Genomic DNA, 18,753 nt, shown 5'->3' with positions numbered 1-18,753 from the left:
GTTTGCTGAATAAGAATCCAAACAAGATCCATAGATTACATTTAGGTGATGTGTCTCTCTCTTTTCCTGATACCATTTATTTGTTGAGGAAACTAAAAAAATCTGCCCTGTAAAATTTTCTGTACTCTGGATTTGGTTGAATTGCATCCCTATAGCGTCATTTAAGATGTTCCTTAACCCCTTATTACCTGTAGATTGTTAATGAGAGCCAGTACTTAATCAAAATCAGCTCAATTTTGTTTTCTGGAGGGTAGATTCAGTAGCATTCTTAACATTTGATCCTGCTTCTTACGTTAAATTTTTTTTTTAACCCACATGTAAGGCTTACAGTGTTGCCTTAAATGTTCTGCTTTCCTTGCTTTCCCTTTCCCCTGGCTTTTGGGCCCAATGATGATATTTTTAATATTCTCTTCTAGATTCTGTTTTTTAGAGTCCTCAATAGGAAAAGATAGGAGTTGAATTAGTCTGGATCTGCAAAAGACATCCTGTTTTCAAGAAAAATCATCTCTGTTTTTATTTCCTTGAATTATGTAATCCTTTTTTAAGAGTTATTCTACAATCAGACCAACTTCTAACAAGTCTAGACTTGTTCTATCATTGTCCTGCATACTTCCCCTTTAATATATACTCCCTGGTATTTAACTCCACAAATTTCAATCAATTAGAGGAACTAAGTTTCAAAGCACTGTGTTAATTGAAGTTTCATATACTAAAATTATGTTCTGTGCTTAAGTTCTGGCAAAATAAAAGACAGGTGCATACAATATTATATTTATAGTCTAAAGAGCAATCAAAAAATATTTCCTAATAGTTTAAAAAGAAAACTGGATTTGAAGTCAGAATTTATTATACCTCTGAGCCTCATCCCAGCCCTTGAGGTAAAATTCCTGCTCATTATCAAAAGAACTTCCTCCTACTTAAATCAATAGAGATTCAGCCTCAGAAAGGAATAAAAATTTTCCTCACTTTACCTAAAATAGTCTTTTTCTTTTTTGCCTGATATGCTCATCTCATTTTTCTGAAAAGTTTGATAGATTTTATTTGCCCTCCCACTGTGATACAGTTGAAGGTGTAAAGCATTGATTAATGATTTCGTTCATTGAACAAAATCCTCTCACATGCTTACTTTGGACGGGTACTGGGTACTGAATGCAGCAGTGAACAAAACCAGGCAAGGATTTTGATTTCAGAGGGCTCACAATTTAGTGAGGGAGGCAGACAATCAACAAAAAGTAAATAAGATAATGTTAGATAGTGGGAAGGTCTGAAAAGACAAAAACAAAAACAAAAAAAAACAACACAAAAACACAAACAGGATGATGAAAAAGTGAATAGGGGAAGGATATGGTTTGTGTTGGGTTATCGAGGAAGGCCTTTCTGGGGAAGTGTCACTGAACCAAGACTTGAATGGTAGCAGGCCCCTCCCATGGAAGATCTGGGGGGTGAATGTTCCAGGCAAAGGAAGAGGTAGGGCAAGCTCCTCGATTGGAAACTAGCTTGACGTGCCCTGGGGTAGGGGGAAACACAGGGTGGTAGCACAGAGGGCCGAGAGGCCAGGGTGGAGTGCAGTATCACCCTTCAGACAGTGGGAAACACTGAAGAGGTTTTACACAGGGAGGTATGATCTGATTTGCATTTTTTTAAAGACCCCTCTAGCTTGAGAATCCCTTGCAGGAGAGTCACTCATCACTTCTGTCTTCCCAACAGTTTTTGCCAGAATCCTGCGGGCACCTGAATCCCACAATGTCACCTTCGGCTCCTTTGTGACCCTGCGCTGTACAGCAACTGGCATCCCTGTCCCCACCATCACCTGGATTGAAAACGGAATTGCTGTGAGTGCCTGCCGTACGGGGACTATTCTGGGTATAGACCACACATTTGTAGAGCTATCCTGCTCTCTGCAATTGGCCTTATCTGTGCCTTCTGGTTTTGAAGTCTTCCAGTATCTTTTATCATTGAAGCCACTGCCATGGAAATGGAAATCTAGGGCTTTCCTTTTTATCTTGTGTCATATGGAATAGCAGAAAATCAAATTCTCTCCTTGTGCTTTTGTGTAAAATGGGTTTGGTAACAACTACTTCCCACACAAGTAAAATACTTTTCATAAAACTCCTTAGGTGAAAGATTCGTTCACTGCTGGAAAATACGTTAATAAAAAGTAATCCAGAATTAGAACCCACATCTCTTGGTTTAACATTCTTTCCAGCATTTTTAATAGTGATGACAATAACAAATGTATATTGTGATTACTGTGAACCAGGCCCTGTTCTAAGTATTTTATATCTAATAATTCATTTATTCATTCTGCAAGTATGTAGTGAGCATCTGCTGGGAATCGGGCCTATTCTTAGCCCTGTGGATACAGCAGCAAACAAAACAGGAAAATTCCCTGCCCTCATGGAGCTTGTATTCTTATAGGGAGAGACAGACAATCAAATAAAATAAATAGGGCGATATATATCGAACATGGGTAGTTTTAGGTGCTATGGAGAAAAATTAAGCAAGAAAAGGCAACAGTATTAGCTTAGGAGAAAGATTCCATTTGCCATACAGTGGTCAGGGTATGCCCATTGAGAAGAAGGCATTGGAGCAAAGATCCAGAGGAGGTAAAGGAGAGGACCATGTAGATAACTGGGGAAGAACGGTGCAAAGTCCATTAGATTAGAGGGTACAGGATGTGTTGGAGAAACAGCCAAGAGGCCAGTGTAGCTGCTGAAGAGTGAGCAAAGGGGAAAGAAGTAAGGGGTATGTGTCATCATCAGGAACAAATTTGAGGTCTCTATGAAGGCACTTTCTTCCAAAAAAAGAGTTTTGTTTAGTTTGCCTCTGCCAGGAACTAGGACTTACTACTAGTCTGTGATCACCTTAAACCAAGTTCAAGGCCTGAAGCTCACTGGACAACTAGATGATTATAGCATGGACTGAAGTTCCTTTTGCAGGTTATTTCGCTTGTAAATAATCTTCCCCATGTCTGGTTCTTTAAGACCTTAGTTTATTATATCTTCTATTACACTTACCCACTTTTATAGGACCCGAGTTTTGATTTCCTGTCCCAACCAAAGGGCTATCAAAAGGAAAGTTCATATTTTCTAGGATTAGAAAATCCTCTCAGAGAAAATGAAAGCTTTCAAATTTGTTACATAGGTAAAAATATTTTCCCAATATTTTTTGTTATTTTGAGTGTGAAATTTGGTCTGAATAAACTAGCATATCAATAGCTGAAACAGGAAGCCTTATAGCTTATAATATATTATTATATTTTATAGTTTTAGGCCCTTGTCTATTTTATATTTTGTTTACACTCAGTTTTTTATATTCTTTATCAAAATTTATTTTTATTCTTATTTTATTTTTAATAAGTTTTTCAATAGAAATAGATTTTAAAGTTAATAAAATGCCTAGTAATCAATTATATCAATTTCTTGATGAACATGTAATTTTTCCATACTTTAATTACAAAGTTATCCATATGTTGAACCATTCTTTCAATTTTTTAATACATGGCCTTTTTGTTTAATTATGTTGTTTCAATTTTCTACGATTTTATTAGGATTATTGTATCTATTTCAAAAACAGAAATGGTTTATTTCTCTCAGTGGGCTATCATGGTCAGGTTTTCTTAACAATAAATATTATGCTAACTATGATGGTTAATTTCATGTGTCAATTTGGCTAGGTAATGGTGTCCAGCTGTTTGCTCAAACACTGGCCTAGTTGTTACTGTGAAGATATTTAGTAGATAGGATTTGCATCTATAATCAGTTGATTGCATCTACAATCAATGTGGGTAATCTTCTCATCCAATCAGTTGGATGTCTTGAAAGTGAGAACTGAGGGTTTCAGAGGTCAGAAGAAGAATTCTGTCTCAATTTCAACATCAGATCTTGCTGTAATTTCCAGCTGGCCAGCTTCCCCTGGGGAATTTGGACTAAGTTTCAATATCATCTTTCTTGGAGTTTCCAGCCTGCAGCCAACTCTCCAGAGTTTGGACTTGACTCTGACATGAGCCAATTCCTTATAATAATCCTTATAACAATATACATATACCCTGTTGGTTCTGTTTCTTTGGAGAACCCTAATATGCCAACCTTAGAGAATTTACATATTTTCCTTTGAAATAGAACATCATAAATACTGAAAATTTAAGAGTATTTTCTCTTTATACAGGGAATTTAGACTTTTTACTAGAATGTGTCTTGATTTATGTCTGCTTTAAATGTCTGGTAAGGAACTTGATATGCAAATATCTCTTAAACTCAGGGACATTTTGCTTTACTATATCTTTTATTATTGCTCCTCTTGTCTCAATATTTTTCTCTGTTTAGATTCCTACTAAATGAATTTCCCTTAATATTTCAGTCTTTCTCTTCTTTTTGCTCTGCATATTTTCATGGGTGGGGAGTGGAGAGCAGAGGGGAGCTCTATTTAGTCTGTCATTTTTTTCTCATCTCATTTACAAGCTGTAGTCCAGAGGCAGATAACTCAGCCTGGGAATCTATGCATACATAATAGCTTCCAAAGTCATTCAATTACCCTACTGACTGTCTCAAAGTCTGCTTCTACACATGGTCCTGCTGCCTGAGCTTTGGGATTTTCCACGACTCTGTAGGGAAAATTTATCCATCCTCTTCTTAGAAACCTCTTCTTTTGTGTTAGGTTTCAGCTATTTAGTTGATATTCATTCTTCTAATAGTCCTATCTCATCTCTTTATATTTTCCAGAAATTGCTCAAAATTTCTGGTCCTTTGATTATGATACCCTCCCAGCTTTCTATTGATTTATTTTTTCTAGTTTTAGATTTCATTATCTTTTGGGATTTCAGAAGGAAAAAGAAGAGTTAAGTCTGTGGGTTAAGATTTTATCATCGTAACTCAGGTGTTATTAACCATAACTTGCATGTAATACAGCCTTATTTTTTTATTTACTCTGACCTTTTAAATTTATTCTGCGAAGCTAGTTCTTTTCCCACTGTTGGGTCCTCCCTCAAGCAGGCTCTGTGATTTTTCTTGTTATGTTTAGGCAATTTTTAAATCACTAATCCAATCTCATTTTAGTCATTTCAAATGTCTAGTCCTAAATAATAACACAAACCTCCAGCTTCATTCACAGGTGAGATGTTTCACTTTCTTCCTCTCTAGGCACTATTGCAGGCATCCTGCCTGCCTTCCAGAAAAGGTTTATGGTTGGCTGCTTAGCTCACATTTACTCATTCTTTCCCCTAACTGCTATTTATGACTCCTAGAGGGTTGTGGTTGGGGAGAAAGGAGGAGCAGTAATTGAAACAGGGAAGTTCTAATTCAACTGACACTCTTGGAAGCTGGCTTTACACCCTCTGTACCTGATAGGTATTTAAAACTGACTCTTTCCCTCATGGGCATGGTCACGATTCTTTAGAGATCACCGCTGGAACACTCAAGATGGTAGCAGGGACAGAGTTTCCCCAGGCTGGTCATCTCCCTCCCCGCTCAGTTTGTCAACTGATGTGAAGTATCTCTGTTGGGGGGCCCATCAGTCCCCCAGAAGGCCCTCTTGGGTGGATTTACAATAACTCCAAATCGGATCTTTCATAAAACCTTTGCACCCACAAAGTCTAGAAATCCCAACTATCCAGCAAAGCCACCTCTCCTTTGCTCACCCCATTGGAGCTGCTAGGCAGCCCGACTCTGCCCTTTAGAGTTTATAAGAATCAGATTCCAATCCACTGCTTCTCCTAATTGCAGGGGACATATATCAATTCTCCAGGTGGTCCTATTGCGGTCCCTCTTTCATGCCTTGAAGAAATTGGGTAAATGCTCAACACTGTCCTTTGTGGGGGGGCAGGGATGTCTCTCAATACAGCTAAATAACCCAAACTTTGATTAGTCATCTAACTGGCTCTTGGCTATTTTCATTTCTCAGGACCCCAAGGAGAGTCTCTCTCCAACTTTTTGGTACCTTGGCTGCAGTGTACATATATCATCATATTACAACATGTTAACATTACATTTTAAATTCCAAGGAGTGTTCTAAATGGAACGTAAACAGTACAGCAGGAAAATGGAAGAATATTTTTTAAGCAGGCAACACCTTATGGTACAATTAAAATCATATTAAGCATGATGTCTACACAGTCTTAGGCTCATTTTTTTGTGGGCATATCCTCACGACCTTCTCTTATTCAGGATGAACACAAAGATTCTCATAGTGGTTTTTTTTTTTAATAACATATTTCTTAGTCCTAAATGGCTTTTATTATTTTCTTTTAGACCATTATAAGGTTTCCTCATCTAAATTAAACAGCAGCAACTAAAACTAGGGCAAGTACTCTGGAAGGCAAAAGAAAACAATAAAATACAAACTTTAATGCACTTGGCATATTGTAGGTGTTAAAAGAATTTTGCTGCATAAAAGAAGGGTAACCTTGAGGCATGTCCATATAATAAGGTAATGTGTATACTTTATTTTGCTTTAAGTAAAGTTAAACAACACAAAGTGCCAGAAAGATAAAAGGGAGGTAGGTTCAGAAGACTGGGAATGAGGATACCCAGTTCTGTCCCCTTATTCAAAGGATTCTCAAAAAGATAATTCTGTGCTCTGTATATTTGCACCCCGCCCCACCCTTGCCTCTGCCATGTGGTGTGTCCTAAGAGCATTGACTGGCTGTGGTCTTGAAAGACGCAAATGAGGACTCATGGCATTGGAAAGGAAAGAAGGGGAGGGAAGAGAAGCGTGTGAGAAACAAAGTGTCTTAGTGTGTGAAAGCTTGATGGATGTTGTAAAATAGGAAAGAGATACCAAATTCCATGGGTACCTCAACTAATGGACAATGCCTTACTGCCATGATGGCAACCTCTTAGGCTTACAATTATTGCTTCAGTATTATTGTTTTCACTATTTTGTTGTCGATAATTTTTTTTTCTCCTCTGATACTTGAACAAAACATTCTTTTCTCATAATTTGTAATTAAAATTGGTTCATCTTATTTGTCTATCCCACATACCTTCAAAATATAGTAAATAAATAAATGAATGTCACTGTATAAGCATATAACCTGAAGTAATGTACAATGAGAATTAGACTGGAAGTCAGGAGACATACGTCATAAATGCAGTTCTACAGCTAATGTGATTTCAAGGGAGTCCATTTACGTCTCAGACATTGATTTTCTCATGTTTATAATGACAGAGATGTCGGGGTGGCTGGAAAAGATGATCTCTAATCTGACATCAGGGCTAATGTTCTCTAATTTGGTAAATTACACTAGACTGATAAGTATATAGTCCCTGTTTTTCTTTAGCTCTCTAATAAAAGTTCATGTGCCATTTACAATTTGAATCCTATCCAGTGATAGGCTCTGTGGCTCCCCTATGGAAGCTGTTGTGGCTGTGTTGAGCCTCTCAAAACAGAAAATTAGAAGACTAAGAAAATTAGAGGACTGAGAATTTTACTTATGATTTCAGCAATTAGTCTTACTTTGTGAAAGCACTAATAAAGTAAAGGGAAACATATGCTTTAAAAATATTCAGTGTTTTCAAAATGCTCATGTGAGTTTAGAACTGAAAGAAATATGATGATTAGTCTCTGTTCATGCTCAGGAGTAATAAAGTGGATGGCTTGAGTTAGTTTTGGTCGTGATGAGTAGACTCCCAAGTTAATCATTCAAGTCATGACTCACAAAAAGCAGAAGGTGAAATAGATCCATTGCCTCAGATTCTAAAACAGGAATAGAACAAACTAACAGTAACTTTCCTTCAGGAAGAAAGCAAAAGTACATCCGCAGTTCTGATGATCCGAGACAGTATGTGGCTCTGACAGCCAAGTTTCATTCCTGGTAATACTAGCCAAGTCCAGAGTGAAATTGAGATAGCTTTACCACACTGACACAAATCACAGGATATGGAGGCAACTTCAGCCTTTAATGCTGTAAAAACAGCAAACCAGAAAGGTTATTGAGTCAAAGAAGACAGAAGAAATCCACAGCTCTGCTATAATTTTTAGTGGATTGAACAAGAAGGAATGCAGAACTGGGAGATATTTGGCAGAGAATAAAAGTGTTTGAATAGTGGCTCCTCACTAATAACAATGGTACAGGTATTTTAAAAGATGTGAAGGCCCCTTTTCTCACCTCTATGAACCTACAAGTAAACTAAAACTCTGCACAGTTAGAGCCAGAGAACAGGAGAAAGTCAAGCAGCATGCCCCAAAGTAATTAAGACATATTTTGCTTTCTTCCTTTGAAAGCACCATTAATTTTTCATGGACATTTGTACTCCTAGATGAGCTTCTTGAGTGGGTGGTAATATTCTTTTTGTTTTACAGCGTTGTAAATAATATTTTGGTGTGAATAGAATAGAGCTTACTTTTTTTAGAAGAAAATATCCTTGTATTTTTAAAGCAGGTTTATCCAAAGTTGTATAATAATATCTCAGTTATTTTGGCATCCAAATTAAAAATGTAGAAAAATTGCATCTATCCCTTGCTTTATCCAATAAATATAATTCTTGCAATATTTTTTAAAATTTTAATCATTTTATTAGAATATTTTGTAAAGTAAATAGGCAAATCATCTATGTTGAAGATTGTTTTTCTTAATTTTTTAAAGGAGAGGTCCACCTATATTTTACATATATATTTTTAAGCAGTATTTTTGGTGAAAAGTACATGAACTTTGGAATCATTTTATCTTACTGTGTAAACCTGGGCAAGTTTCTTAAGCTCTCAGTGCTTTAGTTTCCTCATCAGTTGAATGGAGGATACTAATAGTTTTGGGAAGGGTTTAATTAGACAATTTGCGTACATAGTCTTGTACATTGTAAGTTCTGAATAAATGTTGCCCATAGTTGCTGTGCTTCTGTTGTAATTGTTATCTAATTTTCAGGGGAAAGTGCTTAATCCTATGCCTAGCTCAATAAGAGTGTTTTGATGTTTGCTTGTTTTTTAATCACTCATTATTTGAAATTTGGTCAGAGAGAGGTCAGGTCAGTGATTCGTCAAGGGCTTTGTGGCATATTAGGAATAGATTTGAAGATTCATGTGTCCTAAAGACTGAAATGTTACCCTTCTCTGCATTTTTCCACCAGTCAAAGCTCTTAGAAAGATGACAACCTATATAGCCTACACTATATGCTTAGAGCCATCCAATATTTCTGTCCATGATCCTGGTTTTATCCAGGAAGTATTTTTAGACCAATTCTTCAGTTTCTGTTTTGCCTATTTGATTTCCATATAAAGATGTATTACATTAAAAGCAAATGTTGCAGCGAAGCTGTGGAAGTAATAGAATGCTCTGGTGAACTTGACAAATCAGCCTTCTTACCCACATAAAGCAAACTTTTTACCACAAACTGTGGGACCTTCAACAGGTCAGCTTTTATCTTTAGAGGGAAGGAAAGGAATGCCTGAGAAACCAAAGCTGAATTAGTAATCATTATTTTTGTTTAAATTCCTCTAGTGTCAGGAAAACAACCATTTCCTAATGTGGCCCTTTGAAAGAGTTAAAGCCTAATGGTGCCTAGTACAGGGCCTGAAACATAATGAGCACAAAACATACTAGTTCCTTGCTCCTTTAGCTTTAGGAAAGCTTTGGCTGTTGTAAATTATTTCATTATATTGAGCCAAAATCTGCCTTACTGTTGCTTGCACTCATCGAGCCTAGATGTACTTTCTGAGACTCAGAATAAGTCTAAGCCTTTTTGAAGATAAAGCCCTTCAAATATTTGAAGACAAGTTTCCGAGTATCCAGCTGTATCTTCACTTCAGTCAAATGCCTCTAGTTCCTATTTTTCCTTGTTCATTCACCTAGATTTTAAGGCCTCAAAAATGTGACCACTGTTCTCTGAACTCAAGGACATTGCTTTTGTACTTCCTATAAAGTATTGCCCAAAACTGAATCCAACCCTCCAGTTATAGTCTAACCAGAATAGATGAATTTGAGATTATCATCTTTCCTCATCCCATATGTATTAAGAAACCAAATAGCTTCCACATTCTTAATAGCATTATTATGCTATCATTTTCTATTGAGCTACCCCAAATCATTATTATCCCAAATTTTCTTAAACTGATCTGCTCCCAAGACCTACTTTTCCTATCCGGATTTGCATGTTAGTTTTTGAACTCAAAAGGCAGCTGTCTGAAATTGTTCTTTGGTGGTCTTTTAGGACATTTTGGAAGAAAAGGCAATTCAAACTTAGCCACAAAGAGGATCTCAACATTAAAAATAAAAGTTTTATTTAGGGGGCATTCTCCTTTTCTATTTCCTTTTTTTTCTATTTTCTAGTATCTTCTTTTCTAGGATTTAACAACAACAACAATATTAAAAAGCAAGCAGAAAGTAATGTGAAATTTTCATTTTAAAATAGGGTTGGCCAAAATAATTATATAAATCAAGTTTTGAGGGGAATAATTCAGTAGTAAGTTTGGAAGAGGCCAATATTTACGGCTTTGATGGTCAGAAACATGTACATTTCTCTCAGTCTGTTATCCCTTTTCCTATGACGTACAGATCAGACTATTACAACTCCCTGACTGTGGGCCCCACTGGGCCACACAACAACAGATCCACAAGGAACTAGCAGGAACTGCTTTGCAAGATAGGACAATTGAGACCAGAAGTCCTTTCAGAGGCCTTCCTATGCTTAGGTCAAATCATGATGAAGTTACCAGATTATCTATAACTGGGGTAGATTCCCTCAAGACAGGATTTATTAATGACATATTAAAAATATGGCACAGGTCCACACTGCTTTGCCATCATCCAAGAGTGGTTACACACATGAACTCAAGTGTGAATTATGCTTATTTGCTGTAGTTTCCTATTCTACTGCCTCTTTTTGAGATCATGAATTCAGAAAAGCAAATACCACACACAAAACAGAGAACTGTTTATCCAGCTCCTTCAGGTCAGTCTGCCTGGGCGACTTGACGGAAATAGTGTATTTATGTAAATACGAGCAATAATCACCTTAATTAACTGCTCTGTTTTGCCTGGGGACGCCTGGGTTAAAGCTCACAGTGATAATCTAAACTCCTTCCTTTGATCTTTCAAACCTGAGGGGGGAAAAGATCAAAATGGAGCGCAGAGTGTTGTTTTTATTTTTAGGTCATCAAAAATACTAAACTCTTGGCCGGGATGATCCATGAAGAAAGAAAAACAAATTCAAACTATGACTAACAAGGAGGCCTGCTGTGCATGAGTCACAAACTGAATCAAGCAACAACCTCTGGAAGCAGGAGTAAAAGCATTTAGGAGTCACATCAAAATCACCCAACGAGCATAGTAACTTGCGGGTCTATTTGCTGTTTCCACACCTGGATGAAGTCCAGGAGAAGAGAAGAGAGGTCAGGCAGCTTCAAACTTTCTTCTCTTTCCTACCGAGGATGTTTTCAGCGACCTTGGGGAGGTGTTTAGGAATGGCTTTCTTAGGTGTGAACATGAGAATAGTGGGAATTTAGGCAGTCTCTGGGGGATTACTTCTTTCAAATTGTCTCCAAAGCACAGTACAGACCTCCTTCTTGAACGAGGGAACAATGAAGGGGAAGAACTTTTCTACAGATTTCGCTTCTATCAGGTGGAAAGGGATTGCATTTATAAACAAAGTATATTCCTAGCATAAAGCATGTTGACTGAGCATAGAGGTTTGGGGTCTTTGACTCTTCTCTCATTGGGTTATGTATTAAAATTCAGGGACTTCAAAACTTCAAATTGTTTAGTCTTTTTGATATAACTTGAACACAAGTCCATAGCAAGTGGCACCTCTGATAAATATGATAATCAGGAATTCAACTTGAATCCCCAACTGGGTGTGTCTCAAAGAAATATTTTTCTCTATGCCTTGCCAATTTCACTAGAGTCCAGGTTGCTTATATGGGGAAAATACAACACGTGGATCTGACCTGGAAAGTTTCCCCAGTTAAGATAAACTGATGCTTCCCTAAACCAATTCTTACATAAGGATTGAGACTAGTGTCGGAAATAAAGCGGTACCTGTAAGGGAATAAACGCTCACTCGGTTCTGGAGGAGAAAAGAATTTATTTACGATCTTGCAAGATAGGGCGTCCAGCCAAACACGTGGTAGGCTGGCGCGCCAGAGGAAGAGAATGGCGATCTTTAAATCTCCTGCTCCTAATTCGCAAGTCCCTCCCCTGTTTCCCCATTGACTGGGTACTACAGAGGTTACAGCCTATCCAAGAACAGTAACTAATTCATCTTTTGAGATTTTAATTTGTACAGCCTATCCAAGAGAGCCAACTAGCTCATTATAGAGATTTTGAACTGATCAGCCTATCCCAGAGAGTTCATTTAGTTTAAAACAAATTTTTTTTTTTCACTGTGAGTTCCCGCCTCTGATTTTACCTCATATCTCTTTACATTCCAGTAACCATGGTTACTTTTTCATATAAGGAGCTGGCAGATTCTTTCTTCTCTTTATCACTGGGCTTGTTTAAACTGGTTTTGCCTCCATTTCCCTTATTCCATGCTGTTTCTATGTGAAAACTAAACTTATCCCTTTCTTACACTAGTAGTAAAGAGAGAGAATAAAAAGGCAAAGAGGTGAATTGGATGACCTTCACTGCCTGATAGCTACAGAGACTACTTGGTCCCAGAACAGCCGGCCAACCAGCAGCAGTAGGAAGAAAGCAACCTGTCCCCACCCCATTCCTACTCTAAATATGCAAATCCTCCCTCAGGCAGAACAGTAAAATACTGGCTCCAATTTCTCCTCCCCAGCCTCATTCCCTACTACTGGACAGAGGAATATCTTACAAGGCAACCCAAAGCAGGTCACAGTGGTAGCCACTTCCACTCCTCCAAGGGAAGGTTGAGGCATATCATAAGGCTGAGTCCTGGATTTTCATTTCACTTACGTTTCCCTCAAGCTGGCATCATTTTCCCTCATATATCCATTGATAGCTAAAGATTAATTATTGAAAAGATGATATAGTGCTCAAGAAAACCCAAGAAAGAAGCATCATTTGAAAAAAGCCCCCCACTTTAACAATGACATTCCAGTCAGACATTTATTTTGTTCATCATTATTTGATTTGTTGAGTTTATGATTGATACTGTTCTTGTTTTCTAATGGTTCTTCATTTGTTCTCTCTGCTGGGACGAGGGAAGGCAATATAACATAACGACTAAAAGCACAGGCTTTGGTATCAAATAAACCAAGGTTCAAATTCTAACTTTAACCTTAAAGAATGTGCCAGAGAGTTGTCTTTCCCGCAGAATCAGAATAATGATGACTAATAAACCAAATTACGTAAATTAATCTGGCAACTTTGTGCTAATATTGCATTGCTATTCTGGCTCTTCAGGGACGTTTCATTTTCTGGTTTAAATAGACAGCATGATCTCTGTCAAGCCTCAAAAATAGAATTGGCCTCAAAACCATTTTTCTTGGTAACCATTTCTCTGTCTGATGTGGGCAACTGAACAGGAGTGGTGAAAATAGGCCCAGAAATCTGCAACCCCTTATTCTTGAATGTCCTTATCTTCAGGACCCAGAGGACACATCTTGGAAGATCCACACAGTGAATTGCATGCCTTGCATTATTTACTGCTGTCACCACAAACTACCGCAAAGCTTAGTGGCTTAAAACAACAACCATTTTTTCAGCCTTTGGGCAAGCTGGGTAGGTTTGCTGACTTTAGTCTGGCTTGCCTGATCTTGACCAGTGTTGCTTCTGTGACTGGCAAATTGACTGGATGCTGGTTGGTCTAGGATGGTGTTTTAGTTTCCTAGGCTGCTCAAGCAAATACTGTGCAATGGGTCAGCTTAAACAATGGGAATTTATTAGCTCACGGTTTTGAGGCTAAAAGAAAGTCCAAATCAAGGAGTCATCAAAGCAATGCTTTATTCCCAAAGACTGGCATTCTGGGGCTGGCTGCTGGTGATCCTTGGACATTGGCTCCTCTGTCACATGACAATACACATGGCAACCTCACCTGGCCTCTCCATTCTCATCTAGGTTCCGAAGAATTTCAGATTCTTCTCTAACTCTATCTCTATCTCTATCTCTATCTCTGTCTCTAACTCTATCTCTATCTCTGAATTGCATTCTGCTTATAAAGGACTCATGTAATAGGATTAAGACCCATCCTGAATGAGGTGGGTCACACCTTAACTGAAGTAACTACATTGAAAGGTACTACTTACAATGGGTTAACACCCACAGGAATGCATTAAGTTTAAGAACATGGTTTTCCAGGTTACATACAGCTCCAAACCACCATGGATGACTTCACCCATTTGTTTGATAGCTGTTTCTGGCTCCCACCTGGAGCAGGAGAGGTAACTGAGCTGTGTTCACAGGTTCCAAAAGCAGCAAGGAAAGAAGCCCCAATATGTAAGAGCTTTTCAGGTCTCTGCCTGTGTCATTCCAAAATGTGTCACAAGGCCAATCCAGAGTCAAGGAGTGGAGAAAGATGCTGCCTCGTAGGGGGAGAAGCTACAAAGTCACATTACAAGGGCATGCACATATACATGGGGAGGGAAAACTTGTGGCTATTTTTGCAATCTACCATATGTCTTTTGATCATAATCGTAACACTTTTCCCAGCAAGTCTAGTGATATGGTATATTGGGAAATCCTCAACTTAATTCTATCTTTTGTTATTCCCTACTCCAACAGGTTTCTTCTGGGTCCATTCAAGAAAGTGTGAAAGACAGAGTGATTGACTCAAAGCTGAAACTGTTTATCACCAAGCCAGGACTCTACACGTGCATAGCTACCAATGAGCACGGAGAGAAATTCAGCACTGCAAAAGCTGCAGCTACCATCAGTCTGGCAGGTAGGAAGGCCCTTCCTGTTTGCACTGCTGAGGGAGGGAGGGGGGTGGCACTATTCTGCAGTATCTTGCATTGGGGAAATATCCCTTTTCTTCCATATCTTCTCTGGCTCCCTTTGAATTATTTTCTCCTTCATGGGGACACTCCAGGGAGAGACCTAGATATTGATTTTGATTGATTTGTTGCCTTGAAAACTAAATCCTCAAGTACCTCTCCAAGCAATGAGAAACAACTTCCAGGACCTGCTGTCTCTTACTTCTGCCACTCCCTTCCCCTCTCCCTATTACTTCTCTCCCTCCTCTTCTTCCCCCACTCCTCCTCCTCTACTTCTTCTCCCTCTTACTCACTTGCTCACATTCTTTCTTTCCTTCTCTGGTTTAAACAAATTTTCCAAGGCTCTCAAAGAATAAATTGGCAAATATTTAACATGGTTGTACAAATTTCTGCATGGCTTTTTCTGGAGGCCAGTTTTACTTATGAGCGTGTAATCAATCTTTGTGGTCTTTTCCTTTCCTGTTTCACACAAGTGATAGCAGGACTTCCAGGTGTTTTTAAGAAAAAGGGCTGATACATGGATTTCTAGGATATTTGTGTTGAGTTATAAAGGTTTATTTTAAAAAATGTAAATGTCCTAAAGGCTTCTGAGAACATTGATGGAATTCCTAGAGATATAAATAATCCCTGTACCAGGAAATGCCAGGCTTGTTATATTTGTAGCATGCCTATTGCCCAAGGGTCAGCAGAGAGGTGTTTGGCCTGACATGTAAAGCAAACACTGGTAGAACCCTGTGTCCAGAGCCAGCTCCCCAGAGCCAGCTATTTCTTCTTAGAGTGCCACTTCTTTGATATTCTCTGATGGGAACCTTCCAGTAATGTCTGTACTTTTAAAGATGAAGAGTAGAGAGACCACAGAGAAACATGTAGGAAGCACTGGACCAAAGCTGGACCTCTGAGGCTCCCTTCTACCTTCTCCTCCAGGGATACATCCACCGAAAGTCTCTTGAGACATCATATCAGTTACCCTAGAATTCCCACCAATGGGGAATCATTTCTCCCAGAGAGTTGAGGAACTCCTAAAAGGAAATTCAACTCAATTTAACAAATAATAATAAAACAATTAAAAATTACATAGCACTTTGCTGTTTATCAAGCTCTTTTACATACATTTATTAAATACACAGATGCAGTCCATTGTGTTAGGTAGAATAAGGGATGCCAACTTGAATAACAAAGAGGCCCTGCCCTCCAGAGGCTCGGTCTCCAGGGGGAAGTCAGTGATCCCTGAATCTGATGGCACAGACTATATCCTATTCAGATGCATAGATCAAGTGTGACCACAGAATAAAAGATGGGGAGTTTGAGGGAATCCTTAGGAAAGAGGTGCCATTTGAACAGGAGACATGGGTATGAAATTGAAAAGGTTAAAGTGTGTTTAGAAAACAGCAAGTCGGTGCAAGGCTAGAGCATGATGGAAATGGAGCATAAACCTGGGATTGGGAAGAAAGGCTTTAAAGGTGGTCTCTAGCCAGATTATGAGGAGCCTGGGTAGTGTGAGTACATCTTCCATTCATGGAAAGTCATTTAGTTATTTTAGAGGAGATAAGTAATACAGTCAGATATATTCTTTAGCAAATTAACAGATGTTGGGATGTCAAAAGGCTGCAAGGCACAGCAACCAGTTAGAAGGCTCTTCTAAGAGTCCAGAAAAACCATGAAGGTCTGGGACAGCAGCAGTTAGTACAGAGAGAAGAGGAGAGATGCACAGATCTATGAGGATTGGCATGAGAAGACTTGCAAGCGCTTGAATGTGGCAGTGGGGTATAAGAATGAGTTAAAATGTGTCTGAGATTGTAATGTACCCAGTTCAAACAATAACAGATAAAAAACAAAACATGAAATGAGAAGGTCCAGGAGATGATAAAATATTTAAAATTTTTGATGAATTTGAATGCCTCGGAATTATTCTAGTCTCATACTTTACTTGCTATTGGCTCAAGACCCAATGTTAAATAAATATATATATTTATATAATCTCTATGTATTTACACTATTATATATTACATATATTGCATATGTATTACATACACACACACACACATATGGAGAAAAACAAAAGAACATTTACATATAAATACTCAAATGCCCAAGAAAATGAACTGATCTAATAAGGTTTAACCTACACCGCCACTGGGCAGAGGAGAAAAATTAATGTTGTCAATCTTACGAGAGTCTCGTTTCAGGTAATTATTCAGTTCAATTATCAATCCCCTGCCACGGCTGCTGCTGCTGCTGCTCCAACTCTTCTTCTTCCTCCTCTTCCTCCTCCTCCTCTCCCTTCTCCTTTCCCCCTCCTCCCCTAGAGGGCAGGGGAGAAGGAGACTTGGATTCATACAGTGGTGTCCTCTGGATCCCCCTGGGCTCTGGTGATGTTGAGAGCTGGTCGACTTGTGACCTCATCTCTTGGCCTGATTAGGACCCAGAGGACCTTCATGGCTGACTCAGTCCCTTCTGGAGCAGCCAAGTCCTTCCTTAAGCCCCTCTCTAGAGTCTACTCTGCAACCTCTCACCTTGTCTCTCCTACTGTGGCCCTATGGTATGTCTGCTGAATTCCAACTCAGCTCCTTCCTTATCCCTCATGGAGCTTAAAGTGATTTCTGGATCACTGTCAAGCTATACAAAACCCAAGAGACATTCAGACCTACTAACTCAGTCCCGCTCTCTCCCCAACCATGTCTTCTACTATTTTTACACTGATATGGACATCCCATGTCAGAGTGAGGGGGACTCCCCTCCCTCCCCCACGCACACACTGCTTCTAGATTCCCAATAAAGAAATAGAAAAAATCTTCCATTGTTTTTGGCTTTTTTAAAAAATCTGTACATCTCTATTCTGGGATTTGGGTTCAGAGAAAGGAATGTACAAAATGAATATCTGAATTCCTAATTCCCCCACCTTCCTTCTTTCCATGAAATACTGTGCCAGAAGGAATGGGCAAGGTCTACTACTTTTGTACCTACTCATCAGAAGTAGAAAGATGGTCATCAGAGAAGTGCTTTGACCAATAAGGAGGGAAACCCAATAAAATGGGTATATCTACCCCAAACAAAGGCAGGTCCAGCCTCTGGAACTGATCTCCAGAATTCTGGAAGGACTGCCAAGGACAACTGCTATCATACTGTGTACAGCAACACCATACCTTCATCCCTGTCCTCGCCCAAATGAGAACATGATCAAACTCCATTAATAAGTGGAATATACCAACAGAGGAAGCCATAATCCTTAAATAATGATGATATATTCTGGTGGCAGAAAGAGCCTTAAGGTGTGAGACAGCAGCACAGAAAGGCAATGGACCAGGGTACAGGGAGATGGGGTGGTTAGACATTGATGTTGGGGATAGACAAGAGTGAGGATGGGGGCAATTATCAAGGGCAGCTTGGCATCCATGGAAAATACTAGTAGAATATGCATGGGGTCAGGGATGGTGAGAGTATGGATTGGTACGTGGCCGCAGAGAAGGCAGCAGAGAAGCAGTGACCTCAGTGGGGGCAACAGTCACATAGACTGGAACTGGCAATGACTTGACTTTAGTCGACTGGCCTTGTGGGCAGAGGTCACCTTTACAGTGCAGGTGGGTGGGAGATCTGGAAGTGAGGCTTGAAACCATGCAGGAGAGGGGTGTATTTGTAGCATCCTATAAGAAGTCATCAAGGAACTGGAGTAGGAGCAGGAACGGGCAGCCAAGGAAGAGGTTAACATATGATTAGAACCTGGGACCTTGCCCTCTTCAGGGCAGCATGAGCAACATGTAAATCTGTCCATATACAGAATCATAGGATTGTACAATGTTGGGCGTAGAGAAATGAGAGCTGTTAGTCAAAACTGAAAAAAATAAAAGAGGCGACCATCTAATGAGGGTGTCTCATGAGTGCAATTGAATAAGAGCACTCAACTTCCATGAGGCATCTGCCATTTTTCTT

The 18,753-nt window shown here is 39.1% G+C and overlaps 1 protein-coding gene across 5 annotated transcripts in view; it reads left to right on the top strand.

Moving 5' to 3' along the window:
* MUSK (muscle associated receptor tyrosine kinase) overlaps nucleotides 1-18,753 on the top strand; it is a 138,525-nt gene that overhangs the window by 69,870 nt on the left and 49,902 nt on the right. For all 5 annotated transcript variants that reach the window (XM_037797580.1, XM_037797578.1, XM_037797577.1 and 2 more), the window contains 2 exons: nucleotides 1,708-1,832; nucleotides 14,615-14,774. In XM_037797580.1, coding sequence (XP_037653508.1) covers nucleotides 1,708-1,832; nucleotides 14,615-14,774 — 285 coding nt within the window. The remainder of the gene's footprint in view (nucleotides 1-1,707; nucleotides 1,833-14,614; nucleotides 14,775-18,753) is intronic.

This window comes from Choloepus didactylus, chromosome 10, assembly GCF_015220235.1.
Source record: "Choloepus didactylus isolate mChoDid1 chromosome 10, mChoDid1.pri, whole genome shotgun sequence".
NCBI lineage: Eukaryota > Metazoa > Chordata > Mammalia > Pilosa > Megalonychidae > Choloepus > Choloepus didactylus.
Note: the sequence above shows the minus strand (reverse complement) of the source record. Positions and strands in the feature narration are given on the sequence as shown.